A 20,706-nucleotide genomic window follows, 5' to 3' on the forward strand; every position below is an offset into this window, starting at 1 on the left:
TTAGAAGCTTAGTCATGCCACCACTGCCTACATTCTGTTCTTATTTTTGTTTGTTTTTATAGAGACTGCGTCTCACCATGTTACCCAGGCAGGTCTCAAACTCCTGGGCTCAAGCAGTCTTCCCACCTTGGCCTCCAAAAGTGCTGGGATTACAGGCGTGAGCCACCCCACCCGACTCCTACATTTTGAAGATTATTAATTGGGTATACTCTAAAGCAGGGGTATCCAATCTTTTGGCTTCCTTGGGCCACACTAGAAGAATAAGAATTGTCTTGGGCCACACATAAAATATACTAACACTAATGATAGCTAATGAGCTATAAATAAATATCACACAAAAAAATCTCATAATGTTTTAAGAAAGTTTACAAATTTGTATTGGGCCACATTCAAGGCTGTCCTAGGCCACGGGTTGGGCAAGCTTGTTCTAAAGGATAAATCACAGTATTTAAACAGCCCCATTAGCTCTGTGAAAAGAACAGTTTGGGGTTTTTTTTGAGACAGGTTCTCTCTACTCTGCCCATGCTAGTTGTGAAGCCCTGGGCTCAAGCAACGTCAGCCTCTGGAGTGGCTAGGATTACAGGCACATGCCACCCTGCTCAGCTGAAAAGAACAATTTAACAGAGCAATACATCCTCTAAAAGTCAGTGTGCTAACTGTTAGTATTTGACAAAAACAAAAAGTCCTCTTCAAAAGCAAAATGGAATGGTTTTTGAAGCCATTCACATGCTGCTACATTCCATTCTTGCTAAAAAACATATTTAATTAGCACATTTGAGCCTCATGCTCTGCACAGCTGCACAACATTCCAGAGATAGACCAGCTACCGATATATTCTTTACATGAAATACCACTGACTTTAAAAGTTGAAAAGACTGAGAAGCAGTTCTCAAGTATGACTCACCAAAGATATGTTTATTTCATGTGAACAATGGTTTCCTTTAACAAGAGCGTAGTCCAGTGGAAATACATACCTAATAAAGAATAAAAATGCATGCAGACATATACAAATAAAATAATTCTTCACAGCCGGAAAAATATATATAAAAAATTCAACAAACAGAAAAGAATAGTCTTCCTTTGAAATAAGATAATACATCAGACTTCTCACTAATTAAATTACCTTTTATGAATTAAGTGAGATTCCTAGAACTAGAATGAAACCTAGTATTCTTATATCAGAAACACACACTTCAAAGGCAAAATAGGTGTTTCAAAATAAGAAATCATCCTGATTATCAGGGAAGCCAGGATTTCCTTTAGCAATGGGTATTGATTTAAAAACAAGCAAACAGACAAAAACCTACCTTTAAAACAAAGAATGAAACACAAGATGTGTTCTGGTTTCTTTCCTTCCCAAATGACAGGCAAATCACTTTGCTCCAGGGTAGAGGTGCTTCCCCAACTCCACCCCAGGAGATAAACTGAGTATTTAAGGACAACTGGCAGCACAGACTTGTCAACCTTGCTGTGAGAAGGACCAGGCCCCTCTCAGGGAAGTCATCTGACTGATATCTCCAACAACTCATCTCCCAAAATAGTGACAGGTAGTCTCATCTGCTCAGAGGTCTGGCTAAGGCCACATTCCAGCCCCCTGCCCTCCCCTAACCTAGGCCACTGGGACCACTCTGGGCACTGCCTGGTCTTGCTGCCATCCCAAGTGTCAAGATCTAACATTTGCAGCTGCTTCAAGATCAAGTTGAGAATCCCATACCAGGCTTCAGACAGCTCAGGCACAGTAACCACCAAGCATTTCCCTTGATGGGCTTTGGCCATCTGCAAATAGAATGATTCCCATCAGGTGGGGTGTTTCAGAAGAATCCCTTATTTGGAGAAAGTCCACCCAGTCCAGCTCAACTGTGATTTTCCCTCTTAACTGTGAAAAGGGCCACCACTGGCCTTTAGTGTTTAAACCCCAGAAGAAGGCCATTTGTCACTTTTTCTTGGGGACCATCACCCAAAGGAGACTAACAGCAACCCCCAAGTTTCTAAAGGAAATTGCTGGAAAGGGCTTTCTTTATCTTCCAATAAAAGGATATTTCTCCACTCTTCCTACTACTCTCTTTTCCTGCAGCAGATGCAAGCCATTTTGGCACCTTCCTGAGAAAGAAGCCAAATACTAGAGCTAATGCAACAAAGGCCAGCAAGTCACCTCCATCCATCTGAAGTCCTTAAAGCTTAAAGGACTGGCTTCCATAATCAAATATACATGTAGCTTTTCCTTCTTGAAATAGATCCTAAATCCCAAGATAGAATTTTAAAGAATCCAGCAAAAACAAAGACCCCAAGAAAGGTGAGCTCTAATATATGCTTTCAACAGTTACAACCAAACCCAGCCCAGTAAAATTTATTACGCTTAAAACCAAGATTATAATAACCACATCCATTCCACTGCAACAAGTTATGGGAGCTGTTTCAAAGACTTTCTGAAATATGAAGGCAAAAGTAAAATCAGATGTTGTCTGAAGCATATAGAGATGTCTCTCAGGGGAATTAATGCAACTGTGATAGGAATTTCCTTCAGAACAAAACAGAAGGCACGTTATCTAATAAGAACTTAATTTCTAGTATTTTTCCATTATAAAAAGACATTATTCAGAAAAGATAAATAGCTATAATAAACAAGTTTTTGAATTCTCTCTTTCTTCACCATTTTTCTTTAACATCCCACCCCTAAAACAGCTCAGGGCAAGAGACAGTGTTCATGCTATAGCTTTAACTATAGACCAGTCATTAGATTTTAGGTTTTGCCATGAGGCAGGCATAAGTTCCAAGAGTGCTGAACATCATCATGTGATTATACAAATTGTCCAAACTTTACATGTTCAGTCTAAGATTTGAGGATTAGCCCTTATTATAAATTTGTGAGATGAAAAAATATGCAGAGAGAAAGAAAAGCCTTAAAAATAAACACTAAATTTTTTGAGATGGAGTCTTGCTTTGTCACCCAGGCTAGAGTGCAATGGTACAGTCTCAGTTCACCGCAACCTTTGCCTCCCGGGTTCAAGTGAGTCTCTTGCCTCAGCCTGCTGAGTAGCTTGGACTACAGGCGCCCACCATCACACCTGGCTAATTTTTGTATTTTTAGTAGAGGCAGAGGAGCTTCACTATGTTTGCCAGGCTTGTCTCAAACTGCTGATCTTGTGATCTACCTGCCTGCCTCCCAAATGCTGGGATTACAGGTGTGAGCCACCGCGCCCAACCAAGAAATACTAAAATATTAACTGCATGCTTCTGGGCCCATGCAGTACCTAGTGATTTTAATTGTCTCCTTTGTATTCATCTTTATTCTCCATATGATCTGAAATAAGCATCTATTATTTTGATAAATATCTTAAAAATGCTTTTGTATTTTTAATGATGATTTTTATGCTCATTTACGCCTTTGTGATGGTATATATTGTTTATAAACCATTCAGAAAAACTACATATACTGTGCATATTAGCAGACATTGTCAAAAAAATTCAGGGATTCTAAAGTGATAAAAATAAAAACAGTATTTTAACTTTTAAGACTGTTGTAATCACTATAAAAGCACTCCTATGCTTACAGGTTTCAAAATGCCATGGAAAATGTTTAAACATCACAGATCAAAATAAATAAGCATTGTTTTAAGGAAGAATCTAAGTTTTCCTTCCCGTTCAAGTAAACAAGACAAAGAGGGAAAAGGGCCAAACAATAAAAATAAAAATAAAAATAAATACAAGGCCCTATTCCAGCCCAAGACTCTGTACAGCTGGTAAAGAACATTCCAGAAAAGTGTACAACCCTTGAGCATTTAGATTTGGCCTTGTGGCAAACATACGAGAACAAAATGTATCCCTGAAACAGCCACCCAAGAGTGTAGGGAAACGAAACTTCACCCAGAGCCAAACGCAGTGGTCATTAGGGGTTGATTTCTCCTGGGCAATGTTTCTATTAGGCTCCCTTGTGGCCCAGTTCCTACATCTTTTCCCACACTCTGCAGAAGTAATGAACAAACTACTAAGGCCGTAACAAAAATGAACATTTAAACAAGGAATGAAAAGATATTTTAAAAATCTCAGTGTTCTTTATAACTTTATTATTAATACTGCTTTTCTAAGTTTAGTAGAAAAAACTGAACAGCAGAGAATATATTTAGTTGATTAATCATTAGTTTTTACAATTGGTCTGAAGTGTTAGGATATTTTTGATAAAGAGCAAGAATTTATTAATTTTTTCTAAAACTTAGAAAACATGGAGAGATTATACAGAGATGAAATCTGCACTTCCATTACCTAAGATAACCACTGTTAATAGGCTCATGAACTTTGAAGTATAAACATATTTAATTACACAAATTACACATTGAACATACATACCTCAAAGGAATAAATTTTATTATATTTATATATCATTCTAAATTTCATACTAGTTGATCTATTGGGTAAAAATCTATAGTTATGTTCTAATACATATTTTACTGCCTAACTAGTGGCTTCAAATATGTATATTAAAGATCAGAACTAACAAGGCACTCTCGATTCTACAGCCGAGATATTCTAAAAATCACTTAGACATTTACTCTCACAGTTGAGAGTTTATTAAGAATGGAAGTATGACTCCTACAAACAAGGTCAGTTTTAAAGCAATTTTAATAACATCTTACTTTCATATGTCAAAGCACAATTAATCCTGAAAGCTTCCTCAAACGACCACTCGGTTAAAGCTCACGGCAGAAAATACACAAAATTCATGGAAATTCATTAATTTTTGTAAGCTACATTTTACAAAGTACCAATACATTAAAGACTTGGATCATAAAACAGAAAGTACTATTCCCTCCCAAACATTTCCTCCACTGGCTAAGGACAACTTGACTCATTCATGGGATTCATTTTCAAAATACTGTCTCTATAAAATTCCCCATTTAAAAAGTTTTAAAATAGCCTTGTGCCTCCCTTTGTGGTAGAGATTACTCAATCAAACACACACATCTCTTTCCTATGTGTGTGAGATATATTTATATATATATATATATATATATAAAATAAATGTGATATATATGCATCATTTTATATATATACATATACATATTTTGTGTATGTATATACATAAAAACTAACATTGCACAGAAATTTCTTTTCATACAAAAAAGGAAAGATATTAAAATTAGTTCTTCTCTATCTTAGCCTACAATATTCCCAGATGCTGAGACACCATTCGCTGAAAGTAAATCTAAATCCAAAGTAATTTTTATTTTAAAATATTCACTTGGAATTTTATCTTCATTTCTGACCCATTCCAATGAAACATGATGGTCTAATGGTTACAAATTAGCTGCAGTAGCAGTGTTTAGCTTTCCACAAGTGAGAACAAGCACGTCATGGAATTCCGCTGCTCTGCACTCAAGTGTGGAAATTAGAAATCCCAAAGAACCCAGGTCCTCTCCACAGTTTAAGCTGCCCTAGGTTAATGTAAAGAATCAATGCATTTGAATACACTAATTTATCTCACACCTACACCCTTAAGATGCTGAATTACACATTATATCATTGCTCTTAGAAAACTGCAAAGGACAGATATAACAGTTGTTGGATTTAAAACTATTTCTTAATGATCTAAATTAAACAGATTTACTTTTTTCTTTCCTTTTTAAAAATCAGAATTTTTAAAGTGTTGATTGCTTTTTTGATTATTAAAAAAATGGTCCTCGAGGCTGGGCGTGGTGGCTCACATTTGTAATCCCAACACTTTGGAGACCAAGACAGGCAGATCACTTGAGCTAAGGAGTCAAGACAAGCCTGGGCAACGTGGTAAAACCCCATCTGTATAAAAAAATTTAAAAATTAGCCCGGTGTGGTAGTATATGCCTGCAACTACTTGGGAGGCTGAGGCAAGAGGATCATTTGAACCTGGAAGGTGGAGGCTGCAGTGAGGCTGTGTTTGTGCCACTGCACTCCAGCCTGGGCAACAGAATAAGACTCAATCTCTAACAAAACAAAATAAAACAAAAAAAAGCAATGGTCCTCATGGTCAACTATTACAGTATTTACTGTATTCTTCTCTACTGTGAAATATTTCAAAACTCAAAAAGAAAAACATTAAGTCATGGGAATTTCCTTTCATACAAAAGAGGAAATCACCCATCAACCTACCATCCAGAGCAAACTATTAACACTTTAATGTATTTCCTTCCAGTCTTTTACTTAATACAATAAAAGTAGGATTATACTATGCTATACCATTTTGTATCCAGATATTTCCACTAACCATCATATTATCAGCATCTTCCCATGTCAATAATATTCTTCCAAATCATTATTTTAAGCACTATATTGAATTCCACCCTACAGTTGTGCCATATTTATTTGATTATGCTCCATTAAAAAAATATTTCCCTTTTCACTATTTATTTTGCCAAGAAAATCCTTGTTTAAAAACTCATCCTTAATTTTAATTGTTTTTTTTCGGTTACAGAGCTACAAGTGAGATTTCAGTTCAAGATATAAGCACTTAAGGCTTCTGTTACATATATAACCCAACCGTTTTCCCCTAAATCTGTATTAATCAGAATACTCTCTCAACAAGTGATGCAGAGCTGTCATCTCACAGCAGCCCAGAGTGTATTATCTACCCATTAATTTAAGTGAAAACATCAGCTGACTATTTTAGTCTGTATTTCATACAGCAGTGAGTTTGAACTTACAGTTATCAGTCTCCTTGATTTCTTCTTTTGTAAACTATCTGCTCATATCCTTTCCTTAGATACTAGGGCTTCAGCATTTTCTTGTTTGTTTAAAAAATACATATATATAAATATTTTCCTTTCCTATTATTTTGACATGATGTCTAGGAACAAGTTTAATATAGGCTGAACTTGGCATTATTTATCTAAATGATTTTTATTTGCTAGAATGTCTGTTTTTTAAACAAATCAAACTGCTTACTTAAAAGAAAGTATAAAATTGAGACAAACTAAGCAAATACTCCACATTTTATAATCATTAAAATTTATTTATTTATTTATTTTTTGGATTGAGGGAGTCAACAGAGGTCTGTGGTTCTTTTTTTTCTTTTCTTTTTTTTTAGAAAGAAAAAAGGAGTGAAGGAGAGGAAGAAAGAGGAAGAAAAAGAGGGAGAGAGAATGGGAATGTTGCTTTATTCTAAAAATGGGTATTAATAATGGTCAATCAATATTTTGTGTATTTAAGGTGGAGAATGTATATTTTGTGTATTTAAAATGGAGAGCTCTATAAATATTTATTGAGTTTACTTATTCTGGATCTGAGTTCAAGTCTTGGATATCCTTATTAATTTTCTGTCTCGTTGATCTATCTAATATTGATGTTGAAGTCTCCCACTATTATTGTGTGGGAGTCTAGAGAGTCTAAGTCTCTTTATAGGTCTTATGTATCTGGGTGTTAGGATCGCTAGCTCTTATTGTTGCATTGATCCTTTTACCACTATATCTTTGTTGCTTTGAAATCTATTTTATCAGATGCGAGAATTGCAACTCCTGCTTTTTATTTATTTATTTATTTTTGCTCTCCATTTGGTTGGTAAATCTTTCTCCATCCCTTTGTTTTGAGTCTTTGTGTATCTTTGGATGTGAAATGGGTCTGGGTGTAGAATACCGTTAGGTTTTGGCTGTATCTTTTGATCGGGGGATGTAGTCTACTTAAATTTAGGATTACTGCCATTTGATGTTAACTGGCTATTTTATCCATTCGTTGATGTAACTTCTTCTTTATGTTGATGCTCTTTACTTTTTGGTATATTTTTAGAAAGGCTAATACTGGTTGTTCCTTTCTATGTATAATGCTTCTTTCAGAAGCTCTTATAAAGCAGGCCTGATGATAATAAAATCTCTGAGTACTTGCTTGTTCATAAAAGATTTTATTTTTCCTTCAATTGTGAAGCTTAGTTTGGCAGGATATGAAATTCTGGGCTGAAAGTTCTGTTCTTTAAGGATGTTGAATATCGGCCCCCACTCTCTTCTGGCTTGTAGAGTTTCTGCTGAGAGATCTGCTGTAAGTCTAATAGGCTTCCCTTTGTGGGTAACCTGACCTTTCTTTCTGGCTGCCCTTAGTATTTTCTCCTTCGTTTCAAACTCAGTTAATTATCTGATTAGGTTTTAACAGAGTTAAAAACACAACACGAGAATTTAGCGAAATATGTACAAGTTTGAATAGCTGAATTGATCAAGCAGAAGAAAGGATATCAGAGGTCGAAGACCTACTTAATGAAATAAAATGAGAAGACAAGAATAGAGAAAAAAGGATAAAAAGGAATGAGCAAAGTCTCCAAGAAATATGGGACTATGTGAAAGACCTAATTTACGTTTGATAGGTGTGCCTGAATGTGACGGAGAGAATGAATCCAAGCTGGAAAATACTCTTCAGGATATTATCCAGGAAAACTTTCCCAATTTAGCAAAGCAGGACAATATTCAACCCCAGGTAATACAGAGAACACCACAAAGATATTCCTCAAGAAGAGCAAACCCAAGGCACATAAGGGTGAACAAAACTGAGGGTTGTGCAGGAACCTCAAACTCAAACATGTTTAAAGCAAAACTGACGTCGTTCCCAATCAAATAACCACTCATGTCCTTGACTTGTCTATTTCTGCCATCATCACCAAACATGTTCTTTGTCATTAATCAAATTTGAAATCTTTGTTACCTTAGTTGCTCACCCACTAGGTCCACCTCCCATCCATTCACCCTACAAGTAGCTGGCATAAGATGACGCCTTCACAACCATTCTCCAATCTCTCCCTTCCTTGTTCCCTTGGCCACCACTGTAACTTGCTCCCTTAACTTGTGGACCCCCACACTCTCTTCTCTCCTGTTTCCTTTTTTCTAGCTTCTTCCTGTCTCACTGTACTCTGAACACTGTCAATGCGATAAGTTTCTCAAGAATCTTATAATCACAGAATCTTAAAAACTGAGTGCCAGATTTAATCGATTGTTACTTATTGCCTGCAACACCATGTTAAGAATATTACAGAGACTCTATCTCAGCTCAATGGAAAACGAGTACCATTATTGATTTTCGATGTCTGCCAGGAACAGAAGAAAGTGATGCCATGTGCCATGTTTTAACCCCTACTGTAATTTCATCTAAGTCTTTCATTTTATAAAATTAGATCTGAGACCAGAGAGTTAAAGGCTAGCCAAAGTCACACTTCCAGCCTGTAAAAGGTATTTTACCTTCTGTGTATGGTACATAAAATATACTCTATATCCTATACAGTCCTTATATTCAGGAACTAATTCTTTTTTTTTTTTTTTTGAGATGGAGTTTTGCTCTCGTTACCCAGGCTGGAGTTACCCAGGTTGCGGCACGATCTCGGCTCACCTCAACCTCCGCCTCCTGGGTTCAAGCAATTCTGCCTCAGCCTCCCGAGTAGCTGGGACTACAGGCACACGCCACCATGCCCAGCTAATTTTTGGATTTTTAGTAGAGACGGGGTTTCACCATGTTGACCAGGATGGTCCTAATTCTTATTCAACTTCAAGCCAGTCCACGAAACCATAACAACTTCAAGTCCTGGCAAGAGAATGTATCCAATTATTCACTAAATAAAAAACCATATTACAAAGTAATCTCAGAGTAGCAGCAAAGGAAGATCATTGATGGTATAAATGCTTAATGGTCAAAAGAAATGTGTACAAACAAATGTAATCATATTACTTTCAAGAACCGGAACCTAAACTGATAATGGTTTCTAGTAAGTGGTCTCTTCAGACTGTATTAATCAATATATAAACGCCACTGGTAATGCAGCCTGTTCAAAAAATAAAAGTTAAAATAAGCCATTTAATAGCTCTTCTGACATAAAAATGTTAGGTAGGTTTTGCAAAGCATACCAAAAGGGATCAGTGGGTCAGAGTTTAGACAGTCCCAAGAGAAAGGAATGGGAACTACAAGAGAAAGGAATATCAACTACATATGTACTACGTGCCTGGCACTGTACACTGCTGTCTCATAGCTGTAAAGGAAATTAATATTATTTCGATTTTTCTGATGAGGAAACTGTGGTCTTGAGTAATAGCCCAAGGCCAGTACCTAGCTGTAGCTGTAAGGTTAGTATACAACACCATTAGGATTTGGACACAGAACCTATTTGACTCCAAATTGAATGCTCTTTCCCAACAAAGAAAAATGTTTCTGCAATAAAAAAATTATCCTCACAAACCTTAAAGGACAAAAAACTGATTAGGACTCTACTAAATTACAAATAACTGATCATGAAAAGAAATCACAAATTCGAGTTAAAAAAAACACAAGTGAGAATTGTTGCAACTCATATAATCCACAAAGGATTAATAGGTAATGTACATACAGAACTACAAATCAATAAGATAAATGGGTGAAAGACGGAACAGGTACTTCATAAAGGGAAGAACCCAAATGGCTAATGATGTAAACAGACATTCAACATCCCTAAATAATCAGAGAAATTGTAAATAAAAATCACAATGAGATAACATTTGACTGGACAAGATTTTCAAGCCTGGTAAATGAAGCACTGGCAAGGTTGTAGAACAACTTAGAGCTGGTGGGAACACAATCAATAGTATCACTTTGTGAAAAACAACTTGGCATTCTCTACTAAGACTGACGATGCACATGCCCTGTGATCCAGAAAATTTCACTCCCTACAGAGAGAAAATGGGTGTGTGTGTGCCTCCACATATGTACCAAGAGCCATGTACAGAAACCACTCACGGCAGTCCAAAAAAACTGGAATCAATCCAAATCTCCATCTAGAGTAAAATGATAAATAGATCACGGTAGAATACTATATAGCAGGTGAAAATGAATGAAATACAGCCATGAAATGGATAAACCTTGGGAATAGAATGTTAATCTAAATGTGAGTCAGTAAAATACATAATCTCCTTGATATAAAGTTCAAAATCATACACAATCAAGATTTTTTAAAAAGGATAAGCCATAGAGAAGGGAATGATAAGCACAAAGTTCAGGATAGGGGTTCTTTCAGATGGGATGACTCTGAAAGTATGATAAGGCTCATCTTGAACTAGGTGGTGGCTGCCTGAGTGTCCACTGGTTCATGATTCTTTTTTTTTTCTGAGATGGAGTCTCGCTCTGTCACCCAGGTTGGAATGCAGTGGTGAGATCTCAGCTCACTGCAACCTCTGCCTCCCCAGTTCATGTGATTCTCTTGCCTCAGCCTTCTGAGTAGCTGGGATTACAGGTGTCTGTCATCACATCCAGATAATTTTTGTATTTTTAATAGAGATGGGATTTCACCATGATGGTCAGACTGGTCTTGAACTCCTGACCTCAAGTGATCCACCTGCCTCAGCATCCCAAAGTGCTGGAATCACAGACAGAAGCCCAACCAGTTTAAGATTCTTTAGCATATATTTTAGGAATATTATTTTGTACCTATCAATTACTTGATTCAAAAAATATCTCTAAGAAAAGACTGGACCAGAGGGCAGGACATTGATTATATCAGATGACAGACAGTAAGATGCCAGAGCAGAGAAGAGGGAGCAGAGGGGACCATCTGCTCAGGGGTTAGCTTCCTAGGCTCCAGCTCTGACATCTCAAAACCAATGAATGCCTTCTTCTTCCAGAGGGGGAAAAACTGTTTTGCAACTTTAGAGGTGTTTTACAAAAGAACCTAAAACACTAATTAATCTAAATAAACCATAGTATAGGTTTATTTAGGACTCTTCCACCAAAATTAAAGAACAGCTTTATAAAATAATTTTATATTAAATAATTTACAGTGAGTGCCTCGCTTTTTTCACCACTGTCAAGAAAAAAAATGTGCTGATACTTCAGCAAAAATTAAAAGGAAAATACAAGAAGGAAACTTTTGATATTGAGGTCCCTGTGCTGAAGGAACAGAATAGTTTCTTTATTTAACGTGCATACAACTAACTTAAAGGTCTTGTTAGAATGCCAATTCCAATTGGCTGAGTTCAGAGTGGGGCCTAAGAATCCTACACAATAAAAATTTAAATATAATTACAAGTGTTACCAGAAAAATCAGAGTACTAAATTAGGTCTTTTGAAAAAAAAAAAAAAAAAAAAAAAGGTGCTCTGAGTAAAAGCAAAGACTAAAAACTTACAAGAAAAATCCATGAGATGCTTTACTCACTTCCACACACCTACCAAGCTCGCTCTTCTAACAGGGGTAGCTAGCCCTTTCCTTACGGACGAATGGTTTGCATTCTCGATAGTGTAGTGAAAGAACCAGGGCTACCATAGGGAGATCCACAGAACATTAAATAAAGCCGAATTATGACTAGTATGAAGATACTAGTCAGGGTGCAACATAATTAAAGGAGCATCATGTCACTGCACGTAAAAATAGGCTTTAAAATGTTCTATAAGAATATGTTATTAAAATAAAAAGCTTAAAATTATTTCAACAAAGCCACATTGAATGATTTCCACTAATCATGTCTATGTTTGTTTAGTAGTAGTAAAATCTTTCCACATCAAAATAGTACGTCCACACATAAAATCATACATTCATACATCAATACAAAGCAATCAGTCTACAAACTCTTTCAAGAAACTCTGCCAATGCCAAGCCTCTGCTCAGGATGTGTCACAAGTAGAGTGAGGTCTTCTCATTTGCTCTACAACATCACAGATAGTTGTTACTAGTCTTGCCCAAGAGAATCTCTTCACAGAAAACCTCAACTGTGGGAGATGACCAAGTGACAGCAGTTCCTTCACTGCCCAATACTTCTCCTCTCAGAGGAAGGTTTTGGTCACTCCAGCAGCAACAGAGTTACAAACAGCTTAACCCAACAGAATTCCGCACCTGGTGTTTAAGTCAGAACAGCTAAACCTCCTGTGACATCAACACAGGATATTTCTTACAACAAAGTAAATCCAAAACGTCTGGATGATCCATGGAAACAACATTCACAAAAATCTTTACAAAACACGATTTTATACAACCAGCACAACAATGAAGCCCAAATCCAAAAAGTCCCATATTTTAATGGCTCTCTATTAGAGAAACTCAAAATAATGCACATAAACCACACGATGTACATGCAGTGCTATTCTGCAGAGCCACATGAAATTAAAAACCACTAACTTAGATTCATTAGAAATTTTTAAAAATACAAGCAGGCACGCCCTTGGCTTGCAAACACTGAGCTCCCCTTCTAGCTAGCATACTGAAATTTCCTTTTTCACCTACACATTTTAGAAGAGCCTGGGTTGATATTTGAAGTCTATCCCATTTGCCATCCCACACTGAATAAATGAATTATAGAAATGGCATTTAGAAGGGAAATTCCCTGTGTCCTGGCCGAGACTAAACATGAGAACCATCTCCTACTGACTAGATACCAGTCAAGAGGCCTTGGTGCTCTGCACCTCTCCACCCACTCCGCAGTCACAGCTGTGAAAACATGTATACAAAAAATGCATATAAACAAACATAAATGTAGTCTGTTACTGTCATAATCCCATTAGTTATGCCTGGACACTTAACTCCACTATCTGAATCAACAGAAATCTGAATATCAATTTACCCTACATCATGACACTCACACAGCGAGTCATCCTTAATAAAGCATCCAAATAATGCAATTGTACTTGACTTACTTGCAAACGATGAAAACAAAACAAATACACGCCAAAGGAATCATTTACTGTCCATTAAAAATATAAATATCTTTTAAAACAACCTGAATTTCAATGTCAGTGACATAAAACTAAAATACACTAATCATTTCATTTAAAAAATGGTTTCCTATAGAAAAAATGCACACTTGGTATTAACCAAAGACGGACGAGGTACTATAATGTCACAGTTGTGAAGGTCCAATTAATAAACACCAACTTTCCACGTAGAAAGAAATCAGTGTGTAGCTGGGCTATGGTTACAGATTATGGATGATCCACAGAAAAACGCTGCGATTCCCCACACTGACTGCACCATTGCCTCTGCACACGACTGGGCCCGGTCCTTCCTGCTGCCCCTCCCTAAGGCTCAGGTCCGCTGGTGGGAGATCAGATTCCGATCTGCATCCGCAGGCCGGCTCCCCTCTGCCTGCATTGGTGCTGCAGGGCGCCCCTCCGGCGGAACGCAGCCCAACAAGAGGTGCAGGAGGGATCATCCCAAAAGAGAAGACTCTCCCCCGCTCACACCTGGGTGACCTGGTCCTCCTGACGCCACATCCAGCTGAAGCTGAAAGACAAGGTAGCAGCAGCTCCAGGCCTTGGCCAAGGGCAGCCCCGGGCCTGGGTGGGGCCGGGCGGGGGCCGCAGGCGCCGAGCGGCCGTGCCAAGCCCCGCCAGCGAGAACCGAGGAAGCTGCGATACTGCTGCATTGTGCTGCATCACGGCGAGGGCACCGTGAGCCATCCATCTTGCCAAAAAAGCACATCCCCGCCCAAATAAACCCCACCGAATTAGTTTTTCTCCTCCGCCGAAGCACCCCCACACTCACCCTGACCTCACTATCTGGCCTGGCTTTCCACTGGAAAAATAATGGACAGAGGCTTGTGTTCTGATCCCCACTCCCTCCCCATCTGATGGCAGCTCTTGGCACCTTTCCTATCACAAAAACAAAGAGAAGGCTCCCCCCAAGAGGGCCGTGGGCGTGGTGTGGGGGGTGATGACGAGAGGAGCTTCCAGCCCACGTCCCTAAGCCAGGCCCGGAGGGTCCCCGCGCAGAGACAAACCTGTTGAAGAGAGGGTGCGGGAGCTGAAGGGCCGGAGCAGCGGCGGCTCGGCGCCCCGGAGGCGGCTCACGCCCAGCCCTGGGAGAGTGGGGACAGCAGGGAGGGCGGGGGGGGGCGGGCGCAGGGGGGTAGCGAGCGCGGGGAGGGGGCGGGGGTGGGACGCGGGGCCGCCGCCTCCCGCTCAGCTGCAGCGCGGCGCAGCCGGGACCACGCCTGGCCGCATCCTCGGCACCGCTAGGCGCAGAGTCCGGCCCTGTCACCGCCGCCCCCACTCCCCACCCGCGGGGCCACAGGGAGGGCACCTGAAAATAGACCCTCCGGCTGCCCGCTCCGCACCCACCTTCGCCCTGGGCCCACGGCGCCAGGGTGTAGACAAGCGGCGGCGGAGGCACGGAGGAGGAATCGCCGTGCCGGGGCTGGGGCCGGGTAGCTGCGGTGCGCAAGGCGGGTCTGCTGCCGCCTCACCGCAGAGCCTGCCGCCCCTCGCCCCGCATCACCCGAGTACCAATGAGCACCCGCGACCCGAGCTCCCCGCGCCGCCCCCACCCGGGCTCTGCAGACTCCCAGCCCCCACGCGACTCCCCGGGCGCTGGGCAGGCGGGCATCGGCGTCCTCCGGCCCTGGGCCCGCGCCCCTCCTCCCGCCCGTCCGCCGCCGCGGAGCCCGCCCGGGAAGCAGCCCCAGTGAGCTGGCATCTCCCTGCCTCGGGTCCCCTACCTACCTCCGGGGATGGGGTGGGGGCGCCGGGGTCCCGTCCTCCTCCCGCTCCTCGGCGGCCGGGCGGGTAGGCCGGGAGGCGACTCCGCGGGTCTGTCCGCGGCTGGGGCCGGGGCTCACAGGACGGGACCAGTGGGCGCTGCTGCGCAGGGCTGCGCGCTCGCTCCGGGAGGAGAGGCGGCCGAGGGAGGGACTGGAGGAATCCGCAGCCTGCACGGCAACAGCTGCACTGATTCCGGGGGCTGGGCGGGAGCGCGGGGGGCGGGGGGAGGAGGGGAGGAAGGGAGGACGGCGCTGGCAGGGAGGGGGCGAGGGGCGGGGAGAGGAGAGGAGCGCGCGGGGCGGGCGCGCGCACTCGCGGGCTCCCTCCCGCACGCCCTCCGCCCTCCTCCCTCCCGCCGGCTCCCTCGGCTTCGCCGGCCCTGTCCTCCCGCCCCGAGCCCCGCAGCCTCCCACCCGGCGCTCGCTCGGCCAGGGAGCCGAGCCACAGGCGCGTCCACGTCCTCTCCAGTGGAGGCTCTTCCCCCGCCCAGTCCGGACCTCATCCTCCCAGCGGCGGGGACCGACCGGGCTGGCCGTGGCCGGGTGGGCACTGCTGCTGCTGCTACCCGAGCAGGACAATAGGGGCTTTGTCCCCACAGCCGGAGAGGGCCAATTTCACGTTTAATTTGAGGCTAATTCGATTATCGCCAAGGAAAGAGGCGGCCTAATTTTCTACGTGACTTGTGCAGCCTCTTTTCGCCCTTGATGTTGCGTTTGGAATGCGGGGGAGAGAGGGTGTTTAGGGAGGTTTTGGAGCGTCGCTTGCTTCGTTGATTTGAGATGCAGGTGGTGATGCCTTATAGGTTCTGCGCAGCTTGGAGAAGGGCGACGGCGACCTCTTCGTGGGAAACCTTGGGCGCTGGAGGGTCGGGGGATGGGGTCGTTCCTTGGTGAGGTTAATGTGTTCTTCCTTTGTGAATGCTTTTTCACCCACCCTTTCGCTGTGCGTAGCTGGGAGCAGACCCTACAAGTGGTTCATCCAACTCCTGCTTGTCCCAGCGCAGGCTCCGCTCGAACCTGAGGCCAGCTGCTCTTGCTCAGTCACTCCCAGGAGTGGGGTCGTCTGGCCGCGGTGGAAGATCCCGTGATGGCTTGGGGACTTGAGTTCTCCCCTCTGCGTATTCCCCGAAACGGAAACTGGACGTTTCCTCGAATTTTTGTCCTGTCCCAGTAGCCCTTCCCAGTCACCTGGCCCCTCAGGCTGTGTAGAAATTCCACAACTGTCGCTAGTGTGAATAAAAGATGGTAGAATCACCAGGACCACGAAAGGAAATGCTCTTTAGAAAACGGTTTGAAGAAACTGACTTTCTCCTTGCTCTGTAAGGTGCCCAAGGCGGCACTGTGGGCTTTCAGAGGGAAGAGGGCCCTTCCAGGCTGAAAAAGCCCCAGGGCTTTTCCTCATAAAGACCCTTGATCACCTGGATTAAAACAAAACCAAAAAACCAAGGCAAATAGTTTGGATCATGTTTATATCTCAGATCACTAGCACCTGGCCTGATGGGTTTATATGTTTGTATGTATTTTTAAATGAATATTTAAAAATAAAACTAAGTGAAATTGTCACAGCAAACTGAAGATGATTCTTCCTTTTAGGCCTTCATCAGTTTGAATGTTTGTACCCATGTTTACTTCCGATAGATATGAAAAAAAAATTGAGGAAGGCAAATAACATTTTTTCTCAGAAGGTGAATCAACACAACCAGACGGTAAACTCTAAGGGTAGGGTTCTTTTTTCTTCACTCTGTACACAGCAGGCACTTTAAAACTATTTGTTGAATTAAACAGAATCAACTTATAAGCTGCTGCCTTCATTAGGTAATAAGAAAAATCCACTAAAAAGCAAAATTGTTTCCCTTTCACTTACTTATTTTTTACTATGGACCCCAGCACCTCCCTACCCACTATGTTAATGAAATACCAAAGAAAACAGTAACTATTTGGGAAATGCATCCATTTAAGTTAATTCTTCCAATGTTATTCTGAAATGGTGACTCTTAAATAATTTCTTTATCACAGACAATGGTACTTAAATAAATTTTCATTTGATGGATGATTCACCTCCTCTAACCCATTCCACTCTCACTTACGTTGTTTTTTAAATTTCCTTAAAAAAAAAAGGCGGGGTCCACACACAACCTTAGCAAGGTACTCTAGTAAAGCACCAGTAATTATTCCAAAAATGTGGAAGACGAGGATTCAGAGTCCCAGTATGTATACCTGCCTCGTAATTTTGAAGTATTACCCTTAAGTGCAAAAAATCATGCTGGAGAACTCAGAGTACCAATGACCACAAAGAAGTAACAATTCAAAGAAAAGATAGTACAATTGGAAAGATTATTGGAGAAGACATCTTTATGGAAGGCAAAAATCTAAAAATGATGAAAAGCCTTAGTCAGTGAAAACAGCTCAGAAGGATTATTCCCACATATCTCAGAAACAGCTTTATTGAAGTTTCTTCTCATATTAGAATCAGGATTGATTTAAAGGAACCTGGAAGTCTACATGTTTGTAACATACTACTCTCCATTTTAAAAACATGTGATTACATATGACTTTGTCTCCCATCAAAATACTTTATTACACAATTTTTACAGATATAAATTGTCATTTTATCTTTCTATTCAAAATGTAGGGGAAGGCTGGGCACAGTGGCTCATGCCTGTAATCCAGCACTTTGGGAGGCCTAGGTGGGTGGATTACCTGAGATCAGGAATTCAAGACCATTCTGGGCAACATGGTGAAACCCTGTCTCTACTAAAAATAAAAAAATTAGCCAGGTGTGGTGGTGCGTGCCTGTTATCCCAGCTACTCGGGAGGCTGTGGCAAGAGAATTGCTTGTACCTGGTAGGCGGAGGTTGCAGGGAGCCGAGATCGTGCCACTGCACTCCAGCCTAGGCAACAGAGCCAGACTCTGTCTCAAAAAAAAAAGTAGGGAAAATCTTGTTTACATATATTAGTAACTATAGATTATGTTATGATGCTATAGCACACACTTCCTAAAACAATATGACACACAAGTCCCCCAATCAACAAAGGTTAATTTTTTGCTTAACAAAAATCAACTGTGGTTCTAAGACACTCCAAGGGAGCTGTCTTCCATGTGTCACTTCAGCATTCCAGAACACTTTAATATTATGGTACCTTCAGGTCAGTGGGTGTTTGTACAGTTTCCATTGTAAGGGAAGGGTGTGATGGAGAGTGAAATACCAGCAACTAAGTACTTGCATCCAGAAATGACACAAGAATACCTCTCCCAACACTTCATTTGTGAAAGCGAGTCATATGGCTACACCTGAAATAGATATTGATAAACAACAGTATTGTCTGCTACAACCTGTTTTATTTAGAAAAGAGAATGATACTGTAAGTATTCTCATGATTATATTATATTAGCCCAATTAGAACCCATCTTTTTCTTTGTTTTTGTTTTTGTTGAGACAGGGTTTCGGTCTTGTTGACCAGGCTGAAGTGCAATGGCACCAATCTCAGCTCACTGCAACCTCCACCTCCCAGCTTCTACCAATTCTCCTGCCTCAGCCTCCTGAGTAGTTGGGACTACAGGCATGTGCCACCACGCCCAGCTAATTTTTTTGTATTTTTAGTAGGGATGAGGTTTCACTATGTTGGCCAGGCTGGTCTTGAACTCCTGACCTCAGGCTATCCACCTGCCTCCGCCTCCCAAAGTGTTGGGATTACAGACGTGAGCCACCGCGCCCAGCCCAGAACCCATCTTTTATTGTACTGATAATAGCCTAAAACTTTAAAATCAGAACATATTTTGAAAACAGGAATATGTTTTTAAAATTCCTATTTACTCCTAAACTTGACTTCCTTTTAGCCCTTAACTAGTCTAGAAAATTTCCTCATATTTAAAATATTTCATTTGGGAATTCACATGTTTTAATTTTGCACTTGAAAAACATAAAGACATATGTAAATTGACATTATCATATTTATACTTTTTAAGCACTAATAACATATTCACTCATACATAAAGTAATGTATTCTTTCCTTATTTAAGGCCAGGTGAGGTGACTCATGCCTGTAATCCCAGCACTTTGGGAGGCCAAGGTGGGCAGATCACCTGAGATCAGGAGTTTGAGACCAGCCTGCACAACATGGAGAAACCCCGTCTCTACTAAAAATACAAAAATTAGCTGGGTGCGGTGGTGCATGCCTGTAATCCCAGCTACATGGGAAGCTGAGGCAAGAGAATCACTTGAACCTGGGAAGTGGAGATTGTGGTGAGCTGAGATTGCGCCATTGCACTCCAGTCCGGGCAACAACAGCGAAACTCCATCTCAAAAAAAAAAAAAAAGAAAAGAAAAGAAACCGAAACACCTTATATTCTTCCCGGCCCTGAAATAGAGCAATGAGTAAAATAATTTTTAAAAATCACTACTTTCATGGATCTTCCATTCTAGTAGGGGATACACTCAATCAATAAAAAAGTAAAAGATGTGTGTAATGATAAATCTGAGTAGAAGGTAATCTAAATGTATAACAATAATATTGATAAAATGATCACAATAAATGGTTCCAGCTTTCTATAAAGGATCTTCACATTTTCTCTGTTAATAATAATGATTATACATAGCAAACATAAAATGCTTTCCAGTTTTTAAAATGCTTTATCAAATATTATCTTATTTTGTCCTTTTGCCAGTTCTGTGGGATAAATATTAACCCCATTCTGTGGATGACCAAACGGTCAAATGAGTTGCCCAAGTTCTCACATCTAAGTTAAGTGCCAGAAATATCTTAGGAGCTAGTGTATCAGAGCTGGATACCTGGGCATTGCATATCAATCATTAAAGCATAACTCCATTTTGCAAGATGAAGAAAGTTCTGGAGATGAATGGTGGCGATGGTTGCACAACAATGTGCATGTACATTGCCACTAAACTGTACTAAAATGGTTAAAATGCTAAGTTTTATGTTATGCATATGTTACTTTTTTAACCATTCTGAAAATTCTGTTTTGTTTTTTTTTTTTAACTTTTATTTTGGGTTTGGAGTATATATGTAGGTTTGTTATACAGGTAAACTCGTGTCATGGGGGTTTATTATACAGATGATTTCATCATCCAGGTACTAAGCCTAGTACCCAATAGTTATTTTTTCTGATCCTCTTTCCTCCTTCCAGTCTCCACCTTCGAGTAGCCCCAGTGTCTCTTGTTCTCTTCTTTGTGTCTGTGTGTTCTCATCATTTAGCTGCTGCTTATAAATGAGAACATGCACTATTTGGTTTTCTGTTCCTGGATTAGTTTGCTAAGGATGT

At 41.0% G+C, this 20,706-nt stretch overlaps 2 protein-coding genes across 20 annotated transcripts in view; one reads left to right on the forward strand and one right to left on the reverse strand.

Annotated features, from left to right (window-relative positions):
- Window positions 1-15,578, reverse strand: part of SPTBN1 (spectrin beta, non-erythrocytic 1) — a 216,361-nt gene extending 200,783 nt beyond the window's left edge. For 8 of the 19 annotated variants that reach the window (XM_002757747.6, XM_078349340.1, XM_035272578.3 and 5 more), the window contains exon 1: window positions 15,388-15,578. The gene's annotated coding sequence lies outside the window, so the exon portion shown is untranslated. Of the gene's footprint in view, window positions 1-904; window positions 975-1,307; window positions 1,366-14,666; window positions 14,737-15,387 lie in introns of those variants that run through there. The other 11 variants (XM_035272583.3, XM_078349353.1, XM_078349345.1 and 8 more) reach the window with 3 other exon arrangements.
- LOC118147173 (uncharacterized) lies at window positions 13,876-16,668 on the forward strand. The gene is made up of 3 exons (XM_078348368.1): window positions 13,876-14,326; window positions 14,634-15,349; window positions 16,377-16,668. Exons 1-3 carry the CDS (start codon window positions 13,876-13,878, stop codon window positions 16,527-16,529), a joined length of 1,320 nt encoding a protein of 439 aa, XP_078204494.1. The 3' UTR covers window positions 16,530-16,668.
- The last annotated feature ends 4,038 nt before the right edge of the window (window positions 16,669-20,706 follow it).

The sequence above is a fragment of the Callithrix jacchus genome, chromosome 14 (assembly GCF_049354715.1).
Source record: "Callithrix jacchus isolate 240 chromosome 14, calJac240_pri, whole genome shotgun sequence".
Taxonomy (NCBI): Eukaryota; Metazoa; Chordata; class Mammalia; order Primates; family Cebidae; genus Callithrix; species Callithrix jacchus.